At 44.7% G+C, this 24,269-nt stretch overlaps 1 protein-coding gene across 1 annotated transcript in view; it reads right to left on the reverse strand.

Annotated features, from left to right (window-relative positions):
- The window catches only part of ccdc33 (coiled-coil domain containing 33), a 364,562-nt gene that overhangs the window by 119,361 nt on the left and 220,932 nt on the right, over nucleotides 1-24,269 (reverse strand). The window contains exon 13 of the mRNA XM_072282761.1: nucleotides 18,825-19,052. Coding sequence (XP_072138862.1) covers nucleotides 18,825-19,052 — 228 coding nt within the window. The remainder of the gene's footprint in view (nucleotides 1-18,824; nucleotides 19,053-24,269) is intronic.

Raw genomic sequence — 24,269 nt, forward strand, 5'->3', positions numbered from 1 at the left:
GGTCTTCTGCCTGCTCTGGATCTCTTTATCGCTAATTGCCGACGGGACATCAACCGTCTCGACTTCACCGCACCTTGTCCCCATTCCAACCTCACTCCTTCGGAACGCTCTGCTCTCCACTCCCTCCGCACTAATCCTAACATTATTAAGCCCGCCGATAAGGGGGGTGCTGTTGTAGTCTGGCGTACTGACCTCTACCTTGCCGAGGCACAGCGACAACTCACGGATACCTCCTCTTATCCCCTTGATCGTGACCCCACTAAGGAGCACCAGGCCATTGTCTCCCACACCATCACCGACTTTATCCGCTCAGGGGATCTCCCATCCACTGCTACCAACCTTATAGTTTCCACACCCCGCACTTCCCGTTTCTACCTCCTACCCAAGATCCACAAACCTGCCTGTCCTGGCCGACCTATTGTCTCAGCTTGCTCCTGCCCCACTGAACTCATTTCTGCATACCTCGACACTGTTTTATCACCCCTTGTTCAATCCCTTCCGACCTATGTTCGTGACACTTCTCACGCTCTTAAACTTTTCGATGATTTTAAGTTCCCTGGCCCTCACCGCTTTATTTTCACCATGGATGTCCAGTCCTTATATACTTCCATCCCCCATCAGGAAGGTCTCAAAGCTCTACGCTTTTTTTTGGATTCCAGACCTAATCAGTTCCCCTCTACCACCACTCTGTTCCGTCTAGCGGAATTAGTCCTTACTCTTAATAATTTCTCCTTTGGCTCCTCCCACTTCCTCCAAACTAAAGGTGTAGCTATGGGCACCCGTATGGGTCCTATCTATGCCTGCCTTTTTGTTGGGTTTGTGGAACAATCTATGTTCCGTGCCTATTCTGGTATCTGTCCCCCACTTTTCCTTCGCTACATCGACGACTGCATTGGCGCTGCTTCCTGCACGCATGCAGAACTCATTGACTTTATTAACTTTGCCTCCAACTTTCACCTTGCCCTCAAGTTTACCTGGTCCATTTCCGACACCTCCCTCCCCTTTCTAGATCTTTCTGTCTCTGTCTCTGGAGACAGCTTATCCACTGACGTCTACTATAAGCCTACTGACTCTCACAGCTATCTGGACTATTCCTCTTCTCACCCTGTCTCTTGCAAAAACGCCATCCCCTTCTCGCAATTCCTCCGTCTCCGCCGCATCTGCTCTCAGGATGAGGCTTTTCATTCTAGGACGAGGGAGATGTCTTCCTTTTTTAAAGAAAGGGGCTTCCCTTCCTCCACTATCAACTCTGCCCTTAAACGCATCTCCCCCATTTCACGTACATCTGCTCTCACTCCATCCTCCCGCCACCCCACTAGGAATAGGGTTCCCCTGGTCCTCACCTACCACCCCACCAGCCTCCGGGTCCAATATATTATTCTCCGTAACTTCCGCCACCTCCAACGGGATCCCACCACTAAGCCCATCTTTCCCTCCCCACCTCTCTCTGCATTCCGCAGGGATCGCTCCCTACACAACTCCCTTGTCCAGTCGTCCCCCCCATCCCTCCCCACTGATCTCCCTCCTGGCACTTATCCGTGTAAGCGGAACAAGTGCTACACATGCCCTTACACTTCCTCCCTTACCACCATTCAGGGCCCCAAACAGTCCTTCCAGGTGAGGCAACACTTCACCTGTGAGTCGACTGGGGTGATATACTGCGTCCGGTTCTCCCGATGTGGCCTTTTATATATTGGCGAGACCCGACGCAGACTGGGAGACCGCTTTGCTGAACATCTACGCTCTGTCCGCCAGAGAAAGCAGGATCTCCCAGTGGCCACACATTTTAATTCCACATCCCATTCCCATTCTGACATGTCCATCCACGGCCTCCTCTACTGTAAAGATGAAGCCACTTTCAGGTTGGAGGAACAACACCTTATATTCCGTCTGGGTAGCCTCCAACCTGATGGCATGAACATCGACTTCTCTAACTTCCGCTAATGCCCCACCTCCCTCTCGTACCCCATCTGTTACTTATTTTTTATGCACACATTCTTTCTATCACCCTCCTTTTTCTCCCTTTGTCCCTCTGAATATACCTCTTGCCCATCCTCTGGGTCCCCCCCCCTTGTCTTTCTTCCCGGACCTCCTGTCCCATGATCCTCTCGCATCCCCTTTTGCCTATCACCTGTCCAGCTCCATCCCTTCCCCTCCTGTCTTCTCCTATCATTTTGGATTTCCCCCTCCCCCTCCAACTTTCAAATCCCTTACTCACTCTTCCTTCAGTTAGTCCTGACGAAGGGTCTCGGCCTGAAACATTGACTGCACCTCTTCCTACAGATGCTGCCTGGCCTGCTGCGTTCACCAGCAACTTTGATGTGTGTTGCAGAGAAGATTCGATGGGCCGAATGGCCCAATTCTGCCCAAGGTCTTGCAGTTTCTGTGGGATCTTGCCATGCATTAATGGGTTGCCGTATTCCTTGCATTATAGCCGTAACCAGACTTCAGAAGTACTGCAATGGTTGTAAAGCATTCCGGAACCTCCTTACAGGAATGAGGAAGCACCATGAAAATAGAAACCCTTTTGTTACAGTGTATGTCAATTTTCATCCCTTGTTGGATCACAGTTGAGTTATTATGATTTGTTCCCAATGCACATCACTCACTAATTTACAATGTATTGTGTGGGACTAATATCCAGAAGTCTACTCCGGAGAATCAAGTTCAAATCCCATCATGATCTGGGACATATGTCAGGGTGCAGATATGTCTCTATCAAAGAAGGAGTAAGGTGCTCCTTTCTTCTGCTAGCCTGCTTGGGCACGGTGTAGCACCTGCTTAGCACCCACCCCCCCCACAAACTCAGGGCCACGTGAAGCCATGGGAGCAGGTGGTGGATGGTTCTATCTGCAGTTGGTGCATATCACTGGTCCTGGTTTTGCAACCAGTGACACCAGATAGATAATCTCTGAAGAGCAGTTATAATGGTTGGGGTGACCTGTCTTGTAAAGACACTGCCCAGAAGAAGGCAGTGGCAAACCACTTCTGTAGAAAAATTTGCCAAGAACAATCATGGTCAAGAGACCAGGATCGCCCACATCATACAACATGCACATAATGATTGAATAAATGAATGGTTAGATAGATATTTAAGAATGGTTATATACTTTATTGATTCCAAAGGAAATTATAGTGTCACAGTAACACTACAAGTGCACAGATATATAAATATACAAATATTAGAAGAAAAGTAAGAAAGAATAAAAATAAGTTACTGTACCTCAAACAGTCTAACAGGAGGGGGGTCATCACTTCCCCAGCTATAGGCTGACTCATTATAGAGCCTCAGGGCAGAGGGTAAGAATGACCTCACATAGCACTCTTTGGAGCAGCACAGTTGTCTGAGTCTATTACTAAAAGTGCTCCTCTGTTCAACCAAGGTGGCATGCAGAGGATAAGAAACATTGTCCAGGACTGTCAGGATTTTCCATAGGGTTCCAGTGTGTCCAGTTTGACTCCTATAACAGAGCCAGCCTTTCTAATCAGCTGACTGAGCCTGCTGGCATCACCCATGTTGATGCCATTGCCCCAGCACACGACCTCATAGACGATTGTACTGGCAACAACAGACTGGTAGAAAATGTTAAGGAGAGGCCTGCATACTCCAAAGGACCTCAGTCTCCTCAAGAAGTAGAGGCAACTCAGGTCCTTCATGTACACAGCCTCTGTGTTGGTGCTCCACTCAAGTCTGTCATCCAGGTGCAGCCCCAGATACTTGTAAGTCCTCACCACATCCATGTCCTCACCATCTATAATAACCATCTATAATAACAGGGAACAGTGCAGGCTTAGTCTTCCTAAAGTCCATCACCATGTCTTTCGTCTTAATGATGTTAAGCTACAGATTTGCACCATTTGACAAAGTCCTCCACCAAGGCCTTGTATTCATCCTCCCGTCCTCCCTTTATACACCCAACTATTGCTGAATCATCAGAGAATTTTTGTCAATGACATGACTCTGTGTTGTATCTCAAATCTGAGGTATACAGGGTAAACAGGAAGATAGCCAACAGAGTCCCCTGTTTTGCCCCAGTGCTGCTTATAGCCATGTCTGACCTACAGCTCTGAAGCCATGCTAGGTAGTCCATTATCCAGGATACAATGTAAGTGCTAACCTGCAATGAATGGAGCTCTCTACTTCCTGAGAAGACTGCGGTCCTTTGGAGTTTGCAAGCCTCTCCTTCACATGTTCTACCAGTACAATAAGGTCAGAACAACATCATGGGCTGTAGGGCCTGTACTCTGCTGTAACGTTCTGTCTTCTGAGTTCCATGTAGTGAATGCTCAATTAAAAATTACACATAATTTTTTCAAACACAAGGCCAATAATTTTCAGGTGATTGGAGGAAAGTATGGGGGAATGTAAGGGGTAGGTTCTTTGGACGATGCGTGGTGGGTGCGTGGAAGGCCCGGCCAAGGGTGGTGGTAGAGGCAGATACATTAAGAAATGTTTAGATAGGCAGATGGATGATAGAAAAATGGAGGGCTATGTTGAAAGGAAGGATGGATTGGTCTTGGAGTAGGTTAAAATGTTGGCACATCATAAGCCGAAGGGCCTGTACTGTGCTGTAATGTCCTTTATTTATTTATTGAAATACAGCACAGTGTAGGCCCTTCCAGTTGTTCGAGCCTGCAGGGTACAGGAACTGTGGTGTACAAAGGCTGTTGAAAATCTAGAAGAAGAAAAGCTTACAAAAGGTTAAGAAAACTAGGTAATGATAGAGATCTAGAACATTATAAGGCTAGCAGGAAGGAGCTTAAGAATGAAATTAGGAGACCCAGAAGGGGCCATGAGAAGGCCTTGGTGAGCAGGGATTAAAGAAAACCCCAAGGCATTCTACAAGTACATGAACAGCAAGAGGATAAGACGTGAGAGAATAGGACCAATCAAGTGTGACAGTGGAGAAGTGTGTATGGAACCGAAGGAGATAGCAGAGATACTTAATGAAGATTAATGAATACTTTGCTTCTGTATTCACTACGGAAAAGGTTCTTGGCAATTGTAGCGATGACTTACAGTGGATTGAAAAGCTTGAGCATATAGACATTAAGAGGATGTGCTGGAGCTTTTGAAAAGCATCAATTTGGATGAGTCTCCGGGACTGGATGAGATGTACCCCAGGCTACTGTGAGAGGCGAGGGAGGAGATTGCTGAGCCTCTAGCAATGATCTTTGCATCATCAATGGGGACGGGAGAGGTTCCGGAGGTTTGAAGGGTTGCAGATGTTGTTCCCTTATTCAGGAAAGGGAGTAGTGCTAGCATAGGAAATTACAGACCAGTGAGTCTTACTTCAGTGGTCAGTAAGTTGATGGAAAAGATGCTGAGAGGTAGGATTTATGAACATTTGGTGAGGCATAATATGATTAGGGATAGTCAGTATAGCTTTGTCAAAGGCAGGTCGTGCCTTAAAAGCCCGATAGAATTTTTTGAGGATGTGACTAAACACATTGATAAAGGTAGAGCAGTAGATGTAGTGTATATGGATTTCGGCAAGGGATTTGATAAGGTACCTCATGCAAGGCTTAGTGAGAAAGTAAGGAGGCATGGGATCCAAGGGGACATTGCTTCATGGATCCAGAATTGGCTTGTTCACAGAAGGCAAAGAGTGGTTGTAGACGGGTCATATTCTGTACGGAGGTCGGTGACCAGTGGTGTACCTCAGGGATCTGTTCTGGGACCCCTTCTCTTCATGATTTTTATAACTGGCCTGGATGAGGAAGTGGGGGGATGGGTTAGTAAATTTGCTGATGACACAAAGGTTGGGGATGTTGTGGATAGTGTGGAGGGCCTTCGGAGGTTAAAGCTGGACATTGATAGGATGCAAAACTGGGCTGAGAAGTGGCAGATGGAGTTCAACCCAGATAAGTGTGAGGTGGTTCATTTTGGTAGGACAAATACGATGGCAGAATATAGTATTAATGGTTAGACTCTTGGCAGTGTGGAGGATCAGAGGGACCTCGGGGTCCAAGTCCATAGGACACTCAAAGCTCCTGCGCAGGTTGACTCTGTGGTTAAGAAGGCATATGGTGCATTGGCCTTCATCAACCGTGGGATTGAGCTTAAGAGCCGAGAGGTAATGTTACAGCTATATAGGTGGTCAGACCCCACAGTGGTCAGATCCCACTTGGAGCACTGTGCTTAGTTCTGGTCACTTCACTACAGGAAGGACGTGGAAACCATAGAAAGGGTGCAGAAGAGATTCACAAAGATGTTGCCTGGATTGGGGAGCATGCCTTATGAGAATAGGTTGAGTGAACTCGGCCTTTTCTCCTTGGAGCGGTGGAGGATGAGAGGTGACCTGAAAGAAGTGTATAAGATGATGAGAGGCATTAATCGTATGAATAGTCAGAGGCTTTTTCCCAGGGCTGAAATGGCTAACATGAGAGGGCACAGTTTTAAGATGCTTGGAAGTAGGTTCAGAGAAGATGTTAGGGGTAAATTTCTTTTCGCAGAGAATGGTGAGTGCGTGGAATGGGCTGCCGGAAATGGTGGTGGAGGTGGATATGCTAGGATCTTTTCAGAGACTCCTGGATAGGTACATGAAGCTTAGAAAAATAGAGGGTTATGGGTAGGTAACTTCTAAAGTAGGTACATGTTCGGCACAGCATTTTGGGCCAAAGGGCCTGTATTGTGCTGTAGATTTTCTGTTTCTTTGTTTCTAACCTCCAGTTTAATCCTAGCCTAGTCACATGACAATTTACAATGACTAATTAACCTACCAACCAGTGCATCTTCAGAATATGGGAGGAAACCAGAGCACCTGGAGGAAACCCACGCAGACTTAGGAAGAATACACAAATTCCTTACAGGCAGCGGCAGGAATTGCACCCAGGGCACCTGTACTGTAAAGCGTGGTGCTAACCACTATGCTATCGTGTCGCCCTATGTTAGTCCTATCCCATTTGTCATAAGTACGTTGAAACGCATGCTGCTAATAGAAACTCAGCTTTACAACATCGATACGGCAGAATTAGCTGCAGTGATGAGCTCTGTAGGTTCAACTGCCTGTTATGGACAACTTAATTACTCTCTTCCATGGTTTATTGGGAAATGGTTATAGCTCAAAAAGACTCAGTACAATTGTGGGACAGGCTCAGTGTATACAACTCACAAAGTTGGCTGCCTAACTGCCGTAAACCCAGCTGGTCTTTGCTGATACAGATGTTTAACTGCAAATTCACAAGGTTCAGATTAGAAAAGAGTACATCAGAATTACATCTTATTTAACAGGTATAATAGGGTTTAGTCAATTTTTATCTCAGTCTGTTTCCTTCAGATAAGTACATTATAGCACCAATTTTAGATATTAATGATACTGTGTTGTCTGACTTAATGATAAGATCCATTCGCTGGAGGATTTGAATTAGCCAATGTTTTGGGTTGATCATATTACACTCCATACACAGAAGATGTTACACTTATGTAATGTCTTATCACATCTTGCAGAAACGCCTCAGCCCTTTCACAGAATGTGAAATGTGGTGATTGGTATTACAGGCAAGGCATGACTCACTTCGAACAGGCTCCTCATTGGCTGGGAAGTGCAGAGGTTAGGAAATACTCTGTACACAGGAGTGTAAAACCAAGAGGCCTTTCAGCCTTCCAAGTTTGTTCTACCACTCAATGCAGCACCATTCAAACTGTGTCTTAACTCAATTTGCCCTGATAGGAATCTGATAGGAGAGGAGAGTGGACCATGGGAGAAAGGGAAGGAGGAGGGGACCCAGGGAGAGGTGATAGGTAGGTGAGAAGAGGTGAAATACCAGAGTGGGGAACAGAAGAAGGGAGAGGGCGGAAATTTTTTTTACCCAGAAAACTAAATCAATATTCTACCTGTATGGTTGCTCCTCCACCCTGAAGGTGGCCTTATCATGGCACAAGCGGAGGCCATGAACCGAATGCTCTCAGCGTTTACACTAATGGCACAGTACCGTAGTGGTTAGCGTAACACTTTACAGCACCAGTGATCACTGTTCCATTCCCATTGCCGTCCGTAAAGAGTTTGTACATTCTCCCTGTGACAATGGATTTTCTCTGGCACTCTGATTTCCTCCCACATTACAAAGGTGTACAACTAGTGTTCTGGCCTCTAGGGGCACAGTCCATTTTGTATGAACAGCACTTCCTGTATGTAAGCTGTTTTTACATCATTTCCTGCGTGGGTTAATTTTGATTTTGACTTGAAGCACGTATGGTAGGAAGACAATCATCTTCATCCACCCTTTATTTGCGCTTAAAACAGCAATATCTTTTCACAAGTAAGTTCTTATTAAAAACTCTGAAGAAAGCTTCCGGTTCAGGTGATTGTTGAGAAACAGTTTAACTTGCTGGCTTGCGACGGCAGTAGACTGCAAAGATGACTCATCTTCAAAGGCATCACCCATGGATTGGAAACGTGCCTGAACGCTGTACACGACAATGTCAGCTTCCAACCTGAGCAACGTCAAATGGCAAACCCTGGAAGTCTGTTTTGAATGTGGTACATCGACCGCATCTTTGCAACACTCAAGCAAAAGCACAATTAGCATAGCTGCAGCATGAGCCCGTTGCAGAGCTGAAGTGGCAAGAATGAGAGCAGAGTACGTGAGCACAAAGTTGAAATGCGAATGGGGGAAACTCGCACTGACGTGGAGAAAGCCCATCGAGTGTGCTCAAGGATGAGCGTGAAGTTGAAGCTGTCATGCAGAGACAAAGGTGCATGAAGCACCAGCTGACCTAGACAGTGGTGGTCGTCTCTCTAGGAAGCTGAAGGAAGAACTGACCATTGTTGTAAGCTATGGTTGCTCAGCAGTGGATGAAACCAAAGCAGGAAAAGATAGGAACATGCTTCACACCAAATTTTTCCCCAGTCCTCCTCCTGAACTTGCATCCTTTGCTTCAGATTCGACCCCAAAGAAAAATGAACCTTCATTTAAGGTAGAAAGTGAGAAGTGCCCAAAGCCACCCAACGTGGAAACACATGGGTGTTCACCACCTAATAAACAGTACACCAGGGCTGAACGGTGCACCAAGTGTATCAGTAGCTCACCTTTCAGCAGAAGCTACGAGAGAACCAGCTGCAGAGCCCTCACTCACTACACCAGGCTGTGGTGATAAATCACCAGTGGATAATAGTTTGAGTGAAATTCTGAGATTGGCCAGAGAAGCCCTGAGGCAGTGTCAGTCTGAACGTGGACAAGACAATCATCCGGAGAGTGGTGGAGCAACTAAGGAGGGTAGCAAGGGGAACTGGAGAAGCAGTTACAGCATATTGCAGAACACAAATGGACTCACAGTGCAGCAAACACCAATGGTCTCCAGGAAACAGGGCCAAGAACCTACTGACACTTCAGAGGTAACAAAAGTAATCACATTCATAAAGTGACAGGTGTTAAAAGTGCTGCCACCTCTACCCAACTATCGTATAAATTGAGTAAATGCAAGCAGGATTTTTCCAGAGGTTAGGTGAAACTAGAACTATAGGTCATGGGTTAAGGGTGAACAATAAACTGTTTAAAGGGAACTTCTTCACTCAGAGAGTGGTGCCAGTAAACTGTTTAAAGGGAACACTCACAACACGCTGGAGGAACTCAGCAGGTCGGGCAGCATCTGTGGAAATGATGAGTCGACGTTTTGGGCTGGAACCCTTAGTCAGGACTGAAGAGGGAAGGGGCAGAGGCCCTATAAAGAAAGGTGGGGGGAGGGTGGGAAGGAGAAGGCTGGTAGGTTTAAAGGGAACTTCTTCACTCAGAGAGCAGTGCCAGCAAAAGTGGTGGATTCAGATTCAAAGTAGTCTGGGTGCAAGTCGATGGGACAAGGCAGATTAATAGTTGGCATGGACTAGATGGGCTGAAGGGCATGGTTCTGTGCCATATTGTTCTAATACTATCCTGAAAAATCTAATGATGGATAACTGATCTATTATAGTTGTGTGTACTGAGATACAGTGGAAAATTTAGTTTTGTAAACTATCTATACAGATCTATACGAGCTTTGACGTTGTACAAGGAAAAGCATTAACAGAATGCATAATATAGTCTTATAGCTACTGTTACAGAGAAAGTGCAGTGTAGGAAGAAAAGGAGATGTGAGGAACACGATGATGTAGAGTGAGAGATCAGGAATTCATCTTTATTATACAAGTGGTCCATTCACGAGTCTCATTAGACTGATTAATGAACTCTAGATCTTCAGGGGCAGCATGGTAGCGTAGTGGTTAGCATAATACTCTACAGCTCCAGTGATCAGGGATCGGGATTCAATTCCCGCCGCTGCCTGTAAGATGTTTGTGTGTTCTCCCCATGACCACATGGGTTTCTTCCCACTGCTCCAGCTTCCTCCCACATTCCAAAGACGTACAAGTTACGGTTGGTAAGCTGTAAGCATGCATGCTGGTGCCAGAAGCTTGGTGACACTTACAGATTGCCAGACTATCCTCCCCCCACACCCAACACATTCTCAGACAGTGTTAGTCGTTGACACAAGACAACACATTTCACCGTATGTTACGACGTACATGTGACGAATAAAGCTAATCCTTATCTTTATCGCTGACTTACACTTACTGGTAAAACCTGTACCTTTGAGTTCAGTAATATGGATTTGGGAAGTAAGACGTTACAATGTACATTTGATGTTTAGCAATTATTTGTGAAAGTGGCATTGACATTGTGAAGGTGTCAGATGGCAAAATGCCAATCAAAGCTCTTGGCATTCAGCACTTTGAACAGCTCCCACTTTGACATTACAGTCATCAAATGTGCTGGAGACAAAGCTTTGAGTGACTTCACTAACCGTTGAAGCATACAGACTCTCAGCACGCTTTTCCTCCCCGTCTCATCAGCTCAGGCAGCTTTCAATTATTTCCCTTTGTTCTCTGACAGGCTCTGCAGTGGCTAAGGAGAGGTGAGAGGCGCCTGAAGGGATTTTTTTCCCCTTTTTGTATTATGGCACAAATACCAAAAGACCAAGAGCTTCAGATGGAGTGGAAAGACTCTTAATAACTGTAGCTGTAGCCCACAGGCAGCTCAGTAAGTGTGTGTGTGTGTGTGTGCGTGTGTGTTATATATATAAATAAAAGGCTCTCAATCTCTTAGTGACACCAAGCACCTTAATATCTGATGTTTTAAACCTCTGAGTTCCTCAGAGCTGACTTCGTAGAACATACGTAGAACAGTACAGCACAGTACAGGCATTTTAGCCCACGATGTTGTGCTGACATTTTAACTCACTCTTAAATCAACCTAACCCTTCCCTCCCACATAGCCCTCCGTTTTTCTTTCATCCAACAGTCTCTTAATTGTCTCTGTATATCTGCCCCTGCCACCATTCCTAGCAGAGTATTCCGCCACAGCTACCATTCTCTGTGCAAATAAAAACTATCCATGCCATCCCTCTACAGACCAGATTTGAAATATTGGACCTTTTCTCTGAAGAAGAATGTGCTGACCCAGGTGGATCACAAAAACAATCACAGGAATGAAAGGATTAACATATGAGGAACGCTTGATGGCTCTAGGCCCATTCGTGATGCAGTTCAGAAGGATGAAGGGGGTACCTCATTGAAACCTACCAGATTCTGGAAGTTCCACACACACGTCATTCTCTGTGTAAAACACCTACCACTGACACATTCCCCTATACTTTTATCCAATCACCTTAAAATGATGCCCTCTCTTATTATTCACTGCCACTTTAGTTTATGTCCACTGATGAACTCAGATAGATGGCTGGTACCCTGTAAATAAGCTGGCAATCACGGTAGAGTCAAGAGACAATCTTCATTTATACTGCACCCTCAGTAGAACGAAATGATGGTATGAAAGGCAATCCTCAACCTCGACCACATTGGCTCCCACAGCATAGTTCAGCACAGCACTGCAGACAAAGGCCCTCTTCCTGTGCTCGATATTCTAGTGCATTAAAATCCCAATATCCCAACATATTGGGACTAGCCGATTTTCCAGACTATTGGATGTTACGCCATTTAAAACAAGCACACTGAACATTCATTTTGAGAGAACTAGGACTTAAAAGAAAAAAAAATGTACTGCTGAGGATTGGTAAGATCACATTTGGAATATTGGCCCCCGTTTCTAAGAAAGAATGTGCTGACACACTCAGAGGGCGGTACAAATGTGGAACCAGCTGCCAGCGGAAGTGGTGAATGTGGGTTCGGTTGCAGCTTTTAGGAGAAGCTTGGATAAACACGTGGACGTGAGGTGTTTGGAGGGTTATGGTCGAGGTGTGGGTGAACGGGACTAGACAAGCAGGAGGGTGTATTTCTATGGCACTCTATGTCTCTATGATCTAGGAGCTTCACTCGAATGATCCCAGAAATGAAAGGATTAACATATGAGAAATAGCTGATGGATCTGGTCCTATACTCAATGGAGTTCAGAAGTGTAAATTGAGATCCCAGTGAAATCTACCAGATAATGAAAGGCCTGGATAGAGTGTTCATGGAGAGGATGTTTCTATCAGTAGGAGAGTCTAAGATCAGAAGACATAACTTTAGCCAGAGAGTGGTGAATCTCAAGTTCAAGTTTATTGTCCTCTGTTGGTTGTCCGTCATATCCAACAGTGACAGAACTGTGGGGGAAAGATTTTAAAGTGTAGAAGATATTGCAGTAAGGCAGTTCCACTCTCTTGGCATTGGACGTCTGGGACCACTGGATCTCACTGTTATCTGCTCAGACTGCCGGAGCTGACTTCCCACGCTAGGGCAGGAATATCCGTCTCACTGTGTTTAAGGCCATTTGGTGTATTGTCATCTGACTGCACATATATACAACCAAACAAAACAACATCCTTCCGGGCCACAGTACACCCGTATAACATATATCACACACAGCACATAAACCAAAATATTACCATAAATACTGTAAGTTAAGAAGATATAGTGCTATAGAATCAATTGCCACGGATGGCTGTGGAAGCCAAGACATTGGGTATACTTAAAGCAGAAATTTTTAGGTTCTTCATTGGTAAGTGGGTTAAACACTATGGGGAGAATGGGGTTGAAAAAATAAACCATGATATTCTTATGCTTATATCTCTTAAGGTCTTATTTCACTTTCTGTTGTGACATGTTACGTAATAATTTTTCTATTATTAGAGAATGGGTAAGTTCAAATGAGATGTGTGGGGAGATATTTTACACAGAGTGTGGTGGGTGCCCGGAATTCACAGCCAGTGGTAGTAGTGGTGAAGAGAGGTTCAAACAAGATGTTTAACAGGCTCTTAGATAGTTACACGATAATACAGAGAAGGGATATGGATAATGCAGAAAGGATTAAGAGTCATTAATTAAGTTTGCCACAACTAATTAAAAATAGGACCAGAGGACACAGTCTCAGAATAGAAGAATGTCCCTTTAGACAGAGATGAGAAAGAATTTCTTCAGCCCAAGGGTGGTGAATCTGTGCAACTCATTGCCACGGCTGTGGAGAGCTAGTCATTGGGTATATTTAAAGCAGAAGTTGCTAGGTTCTTGATTAGTAAGGGCATCAAAGGCTATGGGGAGAAGGCAGGAGAATAATGTAAAATAAATCAGCCATGACAGAATGGTGGAACAGACTCGATGGGCTGAATGGTAGAATTCTGCTCCTATGTTTTATGGTCTAACATCGAGGGCTGAAGGGACAGTCCCCGTGCTGTACTGCTCATTGTTCAATGTTCCATGAAAGCGAATGATGTGAGACTTGGTTCATTTAATGAATTGTTCCTGTTCATCCAAGGTCTTGTAGACAACTCACACCAGGACCTTGTTTGAAAAATGCACAAAATAGCAGCTGGCTGGTTCATGACACCCTTTCTTGTAAGCCACTGGGATGACTGCTTACTTAGAAGTGTCTCTTAACTACCAGAGGGCAGATAACACTGGCCAGTTATCTATTTTGATGAAGAGGTGCTCCCCCCCAGAGAGGAGGCATGGACAAATACATCAGAACCCTTTCAAGTCAGTTCAACAGCTGTCCCATTTCTTGCTAAAAAAAATCTCAATCTCAAGATGGCTGCCTTTGATAGGTTTGTTTGCAGGAGATTGATATGAAACTGGCAAAGTTTGGGACAAGAGTCACAAGTTTACTGATACTGACAGATGGATGCTGAATGCAGAGTAACCTGCATCTCCTATTTTAATATGCTTGCATAGCCAGTACGTCTCTTTTTAACGCCTAAATGAAATTACTGAATACAATACAAAAGCTATTCAATGCATCTCAGTACTAATGACAATGATGGGCCAAAGGCTCTGTCCCTGTGCTGTACTGTGTCACAGAGAATAAGTAGCAGCTGTGAAAGCAGAAACTGTACAACCAAAAGACCTAACCACTGACCACAACCACAACATGTCCTTGCCCACACTACACCAGAATATGTGGATCCTGGATCTAGTCTACAGCCACCTGAGGCCCCACCAATAAGCAACCTCTACAGAGAGGATCATACTCAACTCCAGTGATCGCACTGTATTACACTATTACATGTCTATGATCCTACAGGTTCCCATTCTTGGTGCCACTGAGCAGTGTTGGGAGGGGTGAGAAGCAGAACTCTAGTTGGGACCAGACTGACCAAATGGCTGGTGACTGTGACATAAATTCCAGGTGATCCATGACCCCCCCATCAAACAGGACATGCCATCTTCTCACTGCTAGCATCAAGAAGAAGGTATAAGAGTCTGAAGGCACACACTCAACATTTCAGGAACAGCTTCTTCTCCTCTGCCATCAGATTTCTGAATGGACAATGAACCCATGAACACTACAGCGATCGTTACATTTAGTTAAGCATGACCCAGAAGCTTATTTGCTGACTTGCTACTTACCTGTAAGACAGATAATTATTTCAGGTTCTTATTAATTAATTGATAATTGGTTTATTATTGTTACATGTACCAAGATACAGTGAAAAACTTTTCTTTGCATGCCATCCAGACAGACCAATCCATATGTAGAGGTAGCACGAAAGGGAAAAGCTTTGACCAGGTGGAGGAGCAGACTCAATGGGCTGATTGGTCTAATTCTGCTCTTATGTCTTATGGTCCTAAGGTTTGATGGAAAAGAAACAAAATGCAGAATATAGTGTTACCAATACATGGAAAGTAGAGTGTGAGAATATATACATATATACATAGTGGTTGTCCATCATGTCTGACGATGACAGAAAAACTGTGTGGGAGAGTTTTTAAAGTAAAAAAGACATTGCATGGGGGCAGTTCCACTCTCTCGAACTCAGAATCTGGGTCCAGAGGTAAGAACAAACGTCACAAATTAGGGTCTTCCTTGGTTGCAGTGGATGACCATGAAGTCTTCTGTGGCTTGTCACGCCCTTCGCTCTCCACAGAATGTTGCAGAACCGCCTTCCTAGCCATTGGATCCCGCTGTAGACCTCATCCGCCCAATCCGCCAGAGCTGACTTTGTATGCAAGGACAGGCATGTCCTTATCTCGCCAGGGTACGAGGCCGCTGGCTACCCACACCTGGGTTAGCCCACCTGTTGATGCGGTGTACTGGGGTGTGGCCACTGTCACATGCAAACAGCTACTTAGAGCCACAGGTGAAAGCTGAGTGTCCAAAGGGGACCAACAATGAGTGAGCTGCCCCAGAACGGACATGACAAGCCTCTTGTCCCGAGGTGCTAACCCCTCCCCCTGCCCCACCAGACTCCATAAACAGTATATTTCTTATTGTAATTTATAGTTTTTTTTATTGCAATGTACTGCTGCTGTAAAACAACACATTCCACAACGTATGCCAGTGATATTAAACCTGATTCTGGTTCTGGATGGGAGGAATGTGGATCCATGGAGCCAACAGGTCATTCGCTTGACAAACCCAGCTCCTGTGCCAACTGCTAGTGTGAAGGGTGTTCTGCTGACGCTGGTTGCTTGTGCAGATCCAGATAGATCAGAAGCTCGGTGGTTCGCTTTCAAACATCTCCCAGAAACACTTAGATGTATGTGAGCACAAGCAGATGTACTCAATATTAGGAAGACTGAGAAATTTAGTATGGACTTCAGGGAAGGGAAGTCAGGAGAACACACACCAGTCCTCACCGAAGTGTCAGTGGTGGAAAGTGTGAACAGCTTCAAGTTCCTGGGTATCAACATTTCAGTGGATCTATCCTGGACCCGTCATATTGATGCAGTCACAAAGGAGGTATGCCAAAGACTATACTTCATTAGAAGTCTGAGGAGATTTGGTATTGCACCAAAGACTCAAGCAAATTTCGACAGATGTATAGTGGAGAGCATTCTAATTGGTTGCATCATCCCCAGGTATTGGGGGGGTGGGGGGCATTGCACAGGATTCAAAAAGCTACAGAAGGTTGTACACTCAGCCAGCTCCATCATGAGCATCAGCCTCCCCACCAATCAGAATATCTTCAAAACACAATACCTCAAGAAGGCGGCATCCATTATTAAGGTCAGTCACCATCCAGGACATGCCCTCTTTGTATTACTACCATCAGAGAGGAGATACACTCAACATTCTGGGAACAGTTTAGAAACATAGAAAACCTACAGCACAATACAGGCCCTTCGGCCCACAAAGCTGTGCCGAACATGGCCTTACCTTAGAAATTACCTAGGGTTATCCATAGCGCTCTATTTTTCTAAGCTCCATGTACCTATCTAGGAGTCTCTTAAAAGACCCTATCATATCCGCCTCCACCACCATTATCGGCAGCCCATTCCACACACTCACCACTTTCTGCAAAAAAACTTACCCCTGACATCTCCTCTGTACCCTCTTCCAAGCATCTTAAAACTGTGCCCTCTTGTGCTAGCCATTTCAGCCCTGGGAAAAAGCCTATAACTATCCACACGATCAATGCATGTTATCATCTTATACACCTCTATCAGGTCACCTCTCATCCTCCGTCGCTCCAAGGAGAAAAGGCTGAGTTCATTCAACCTATTCTCACAAGGCAGGCCCCCCAATCAAGGCAACATCCTTGTAAATCTCCTCTGCACCCTTTCTTTGGTTTCCACATCCTTCCTGCAGTGAGGCGACCAGAACTGAGCACAGTACTCCAAGTGGAGTCTGACCAGGATCCTCTATAGCCTTAACATTACCTCTCGGCTCCTAAACTCAATCCCATGATTGATGACGGCCAATGTGCCGCATACCTTTTTAACCACACAGTCAACCTGCACAGCAGCTTGGAGTTTCCTATGAGCTCGGACCCCAAGATCCCTCTGATCCTCCACACTGCCAAGAGTCTTACCATTAATACTATATTCTGTCATCATATTTGACCTATTAAAATGAACCACCTCACACTTATCTGGAATTGAAATCCATCTGCCACTTCTCAGCCCAGTTTTGCATTCTATCAATGTCCCACTGTAACCTCTGACAACACTCCACACTATCCACAACACCCCCAACCTTTGCGTCATCAGCAAATTTACTAACCCATCCCTCCACTTCCTCATCCAGGCTATTTTTAAAAAATCATGAAGAGTAGGGGTCCCAGACAAGATCCCTGAGGCACACCATTGGTCATCAACATGCATGCAGAATATGACTCGTCTACAACTGCTCTTTGCCTTCTGTGGGCAAGCCAGTTCTGGATCCACAAAGTAACGTCCCCTTGGATCCCATGCCTCCTTACTTTCTCAATAAGCCTTGCATGGAGTACCTTATCAAATGCCTTGCTGAAATCCATATACACTACATCTACTGCTCTTCCTTCATCAATCTGTTTAGTCACATCCTTAAAAAAATTCAATCAGGCTCATAAGGCATGGCCTGCCTTTGACAAAGCCATGCTGACTATTCCTAATCATATTATGCCTCTCCAAATGTTCATAAATCCTGCCTCTCAAGATCTTCTCCATCAACTTACCAACCACTGAAGTAAGACTCACTGGTCTATAACATCCTGGGCTATCTCTACTCGTTTCTTGAATAAGAGAACAACATCCACAACCCTCCAATACTCCGGAACTTCTCCCATCCCCTTTGATGATACAAAGATCATCGCCAGAGTTTCAGCATCTCCTCCCTCGCCTCCCACAGTAGCCTGGGGTACATCCCGTCCGGTCCCAGTGACTTACCCAACTTGATGCTTTCCAAAAGCTCCAGCACATCCTCTTCCTTAATATCTACACGCTCAAGCTTTTTAGTCCGCTGCAAGCCATCCCTACAATCGCCAAGATCCTTTTCCATAGTGAATACTAAAGCAAAGTATTTATTAAGTACCTCTGCTACCTTCTCTGGTTCCATACACACTTTTCCAGTGCCACACTTGATCAGTCCCATTCTCTCACGTCTTATCCTCTTGCTCTTCACGTACTTGTAGAATGCCTTGGTGTTTTCCTGAATCCTGTCCACCAAGGCCTTCTCATGGCCCCTTCTGGGTCTCCTAATTTCATTCTTAAGCTCCTTCCTGCTAGCCTTATAATCTTCTAGATCTCTGTCTTCTTCTTCCCCTCCACCATCAGATTTCTGAATGATCCATGAAATGAACGATAACCATAATCTCACCATTTTGCTCTCCTTCTGCATAAAAATCCTTTGATTTTTATATGCAGTATTTCTTATTGTAACCTAGAGATATTTTATGCATTGTATTGTACTACTGCCTCAAAACAATAAATTTCATGACATACATCAGTGATAATAAACCTGATTCTGACACACAAATAAAGAGACACAGATATATTGTCACATACAGACACAGACACACACACTCAAACAGACAGTGGGATGCTGGAGAGAGATGAGAAAATTCTGCAAATAAAAGATGCAGTGTCCTAGAAGATTGACACTGTTTGCTCAAACTTCCATCAATCCCAAAACAATATATTACACATCTTTTGTTGTACCTTCACATGTGGTGCTGGTGGTAACTGTGTTGTCCCTTCCGGGGCTGGCGATGGGGTCCGCTCTTCTGTCTTTGTCAGGTGATGCCCCGAGGAAGTGTCAGGGTGGACAGCAGCCAGTGCACTGCTTGTGGTTTGTTGGTGCTTCACGCTGTGGGAGCTCCTTAGGGTTTGTTCTCCCACAGTGGGCACACGGGAGGGATGAGTAACAGCAAGGATCGAATCTGGGCGCTGAAAGGTAGAGAGAAACAGTTCAGGTAGTTACTTCAACTACAGTTGGATAGATTGGACCTTGCACTGAGCCAGAAGGCTGTGCACAAGACCCAAACCAGAAAGAAGAATAAATCTCCTCTGGCATTCAAAGTATTATCAAAGTATGTATGTTACCTTGAGCTTCATTTTGTTGCAGGGATTTACAGAAAAAAAGAGATACAATAAATTTTTACAAAAAAAAACTATACATAAACTTACACCACCAGGTTCAGGATCAGTTATTACCTCTCAACCACCAGGTTCCTGAACTAGAAGGGATAACTTCACTTAACTTCACTTGCCCCATCACTGAACTGTTCCCACAACCTATGGACTCACTTTCAAGAATTCTTCATTTCATGTTCTTGGTATTTATTGCTGATTTATTTATTATTACTATTATTATTTATATTTCTCTTTCTTTTTGTAGTTGCACAGTTTGTTGTGTTTTGCACACTACTTGTCCGCTCTGTTGGTGCAGTCTTTCATTGATTCTATTATGGTTATTAGATTTCTTGAGTATGCCTGCAAGAAAATAAATCTCATGGTTGTATATGGTGACAAATATGTAATTTGATAATAAATTTACTTTGAACTTTTGAATAAATGAAGACTGACAAACATCAATGTGCAAAAGAAGACAAACTGTGTAAATAAAAATAATACCAAAAACAAGAGTTGTAAAGAGTCCTTGAGAGTGAGTCTGTTGATCATAGTCAGGAGCTTGATGGCTGTAGGATAATACCTGTTCCTGAACCTTGTAGTGTGGCACCTCAGGCTTCTGTACCTCCTTCCCCATAGTAGCAGCAAAAAGAGGGCATGGCCTGTATGGTGGGGTATTTGCTGATGGACACTGTCCTTTTGTGCCAGCACTCCATGTAAATGTACTTAAGGCTGGGGAGAGCTTTGTCTATGGTGGATTCCCTGTAATCCACCAGTTTCTGTGGCCTGTCCCACTCTGGGCATTGGTGTATCCATGCCCAGCCATGATGCAACCAGTTAGGATGCTCTCCACTGTATATCTATAAGGATTTTTAATAATTTTTTGGTGACATGCTGAATCTACACAAACCTCGAAGAAAGTAAAGTTGCTGCTGTGCCTTCTTTGTGATCATACTTTATGTGTTGGTCCCAGGGCAGATTCTTTGATGGTTTAATGCCAAGGAATTTACAGCTGAGGGTGGAAACCACAGTATTGCTGTGCAGTCTTACAACAAAACATTGAAGAAGAACATCATAGTCTTGCACTGAAGTGCAAAGAATCCCATGACATTAATCTGAAATATCCTCACTCCTGTCCTGGCCAATATTTACCATACAACCAATATTATGAAAACACTGAGTGTAAGTTAGACACTGCAAATACTAAAAGCATTCAGACCTGAAACATCAACTGTTTCTCTCTCCACAGATGCGGTCTGACAAGTGTTTCCAGCTGTTTCTGTTTTTGTGTCATGATAATTTGGCTGCCTATCTTAAATAAAGTGTCACAATTACTGTGGAAGTGCAGTGCAAGCAAACAATAAGGTGCAATATCATAACAAGGTAGATTCTGATGTCAAGGGTCCATCTTATTGTACCATTTGATATTCTTATGACAGCAGAGTAAAACCTGTCCTGAGCCTGTTGGTATGTGCTTTCGGGCTTTTGTATCTTCTGCCCGCTGAGAGAGGGGAGAAAAGATACTGTCCTCTGAGTGTGTGGGGTCTTTGACGATGCTGGCTGCTTTACTGAGGGAGCTAGAAAGATAAGTACATTGAGGTAGTACTAGCGAAAGTGATAACAGAATGCAGAAGAGAGAAAGTGCAGTGCAGATAGACAATAAGGTACAAAGACCATGACAAGGTAGACTGTGCAGTCAGGAGTACACCTTCAAGTGTAGGATTTAGTGGGAATTGTTGGGAATGTGGGGAGACTCAAACTGGATTAGTGTAGAATTAGTGTACATGGGTGTTTGATAGTTGGCTGAAGGACGTACACATGCTGCATGGCTCTATGACTATTTACATCAGAAGGTCATTCAGCCCACTGATTCCCAGCTCTCAGAGCAAGCCAATCAACTCCATTTCCCTACTTTCCTTATTTCTCACTCCCAATAACCCTCGGACTCTTCTGCACCGGAGGCAAAGTTAAGCAGCCAATGGACCCATGGGAGTAAACTGGAGCCCTCAGGGGGAATCACACCACGTGGCTACAGAGAGCACGTGTAAACTCCACAGAAGCAGTGCCCGGTCAGTATCAAATCCAGGTTGTTGGAGATGTGTGAAAACAGCACTAACTGCTTTGCATCCAACTGTATTTTTAAGTGGAACAACCAGTATCCGTGGGCAGAGAGAGGCTTGCGAGAATTGAATGACTTCAATTGATTTCGGTAATGTATCTCCATGCACTTCCTCTCCAAGGCAGACAGGGACCGACTCACTCAGCATGCTAATAAGATTTAGCCCCATCATTTCCTGGTAAAGTGGTGTAGCTCCAGTACTCTGGCTCGTCTCTAATCAGATTGCTAACAGACAGAGGCTAACGAAGTGGCTGAGCAATAACATCCTCTTCTATGAAAATAGAATTTATCTGTAACAGTGAGCAGCAGACTCTAAGACATAGGAGCAGAATTAGACCTTTTGGCCCATCAGGTCTGCTCCACCATTCCATCATTGCTGCTTTATTATCCCTCTCAGCCCCATTTCTCCCTGTTTTGTCCCTATACCCTTTGAGGAATGAGATCCTCTATTGGTCGAGGTCAACCATGGATGGTGCCTCCTGGCTGTCTAAGTGAAACACAAGCCAGGGCAGTACGATAGAAACATAGAAAATAGGTGCAGGAGTAGGCCATTCGGCCCTTCGAGCCTGCACCGCCATTCAGTATGATCATGGCTGATCATCCAACTCAGAACCCTGTACCTGCCATCTCTCCATACCCCTGATCCCTTTAGCCACAAGGGCCATATCTAACTCCCTCTACGATATGGAGAACAAGCTGTCGCCTATGCAGCAGGCTCCCCCTCTCCATGAAGCTGATGAATCGAAAGGAATGGGAGAGTCTGACAAAGTTTGAAACACTGGTGTCGCAGGAGTTGCCAGTCAGCATTGAACTTAACATAGGACTTATACTTTATTGTCGCCAAACAATTGATACTAGAACATACAATCATCATAGCGATACCTGATTCTGCGCTTCCCGCTCCCTGGATTACAAATCGATAGTAAATATTAAAAATTTAAATTATAAATCAGAAATAGAAAATAGAAAAGGGAAGATAAGGTAGTGCAAAAAAAACGAGATGCAGGTCCAAATATTTGGAGGGTATGGCCCAGATCCGGGTCAGGATCCGTTCAGCAGCTTATCACAGTTGGAAAGAAGCTGTTCCCAAATCTGGCCATATGAGTCTTCAAGTTCCTGAGCCTTCTCCCGGAGGGAAGAGGGACGAAAAGTGTGTTGGCTGGGTGGGTCGTGTCCTTGATTATCCTGACAGCACTGCTCCGACAGCATGCGGTGTAAAGTGAGTCCACAAACAGAAGATTGGTTTGTGTGATGTGCTGCGCCGTGTTCACGATCTTCTGCAGCTTCTTACGGTCTTGGACAGGACAACTTCCATACCAGGTTGTGATGCACCCTAGAAGAATGCTTTCTACAGTCCATCTATAAAAATTAGTGAGGGTTTTAGGGGACAGGCCAAATTTCTTTAGTTTTCTCAGGAAGTAAAGGCGCTGGTGGGCCTTCTTGGCAGTGGTCTCTGCTTGGTTGGAACAAGTCAGGTCATTTGTGATATTGACCCTAAGGAACTTAAAGCTTTTGACCCGTTCCACTTGCGCACCACCGATGTAAATTGTGTCGTGCGGTTCGCTACTCCTTCTGAAGTCAACAACCAATTCCTTCATCTTGCTGACATTGAGGGATAGGTTATTGTCTTCGCACCATGCCACCAGGTTCTTAGTTTCCTCTCTGTACTCAAACTCATCATTACCCTTAGGGAATGACTGCCTTAGGGACTCCAGCTCCAGATTTTTCCTTGGGGTTGGCTCCCAAAGCCTTCCCCATGAGTGGGTATAGCTTCAAGGCAGCGGAGGTTTGAGATCAAAGTTTTCCTTCTCCAAGATAAGCTGCCAACCATGGCTAACGAGCCCCATCACCCTGAAGCAACTAGCTTTAAGGTGCGCATAAACTGCCTTTGCCCCTTCTGCTATCAGTAGAAATAGCTCCGACAGGCTTAGTAGCTCAGCCACACATGAATGTCAGGAGATGGACTTGATTGTCAGAGGCTATTGAGATGCACAACTTTGGGAGCATTTAATCACCACTACCTCCCTCGGCTATGACAACCTTAAGGAACCATAACCTTTGACACCCTTACGAATCAAGAACCTATTAACCTCCCTGTTTAAATATATCCAATGACTTGGCCTCTGCAGCCATCTATGGCAATGAATTCCATAGACTCATCACTCTCTGGATGACGAAATTCCTCCTCATCATTGATCTAAAGGGATGTCCTTCTATTCTGAGGCTGTGCCCTGTAGATCTACATTCTTCCCCTAATGGAAACATCCTATCCACGTCCATTTGATCTAGGTCTTTCAATATTCAGTAGGTTTCATTCCACTGAGCTCCAGTGAGTACAAGCAAAGAGTCATCATTAGCCAGTCATGATTTGCTATTTTGAATCAATAATTATCCCATGGAAACAGCTCACTGCTTATCTTTTTTCATAATCATAGTCATTGAGAGATACAGCAGTGACAGGCCATTCAGCCCATCTAGTCCATGCAGAACCATTTAAATTGCCTGCTCCCAACTACCTGCACTCAGACCATAGCCCTCCATACCTCTACCATCCAATTAGCTATCCAAACTTCTCTTAAGCATTGAAATCAAGTTCACATGAACCATGTGCACTAGCAGCTCATTCCACACTCCCACGACCCTCTGAGTGAAAATGCTTTTCCTCATGTTCCCCTTAAATTTTTCACCTTTCACCCTTAAGCCATGACCTCTAGTTGTAGTCCCACCCAACATCAGTGGAAAAGGCCTGCTTGCACTCACCCAATCTATACCCTTCATAATTTTGCATACCTCTATCAAATTTCCTCTCAGTCCTCTACATTCCAAGGAATAAAGTCCTAACCTATTCATTTTTTTCTTACTACTCAAGTCCTCCAATTCTGGCAACATCCGTGTAAATTTTCTCTGTACTGTTT

The sequence above is a fragment of the Mobula birostris genome, chromosome 18 (genome assembly GCF_030028105.1).
Source record: "Mobula birostris isolate sMobBir1 chromosome 18, sMobBir1.hap1, whole genome shotgun sequence".
NCBI classification, from domain to species: domain Eukaryota; kingdom Metazoa; phylum Chordata; class Chondrichthyes; order Myliobatiformes; family Myliobatidae; genus Mobula; species Mobula birostris.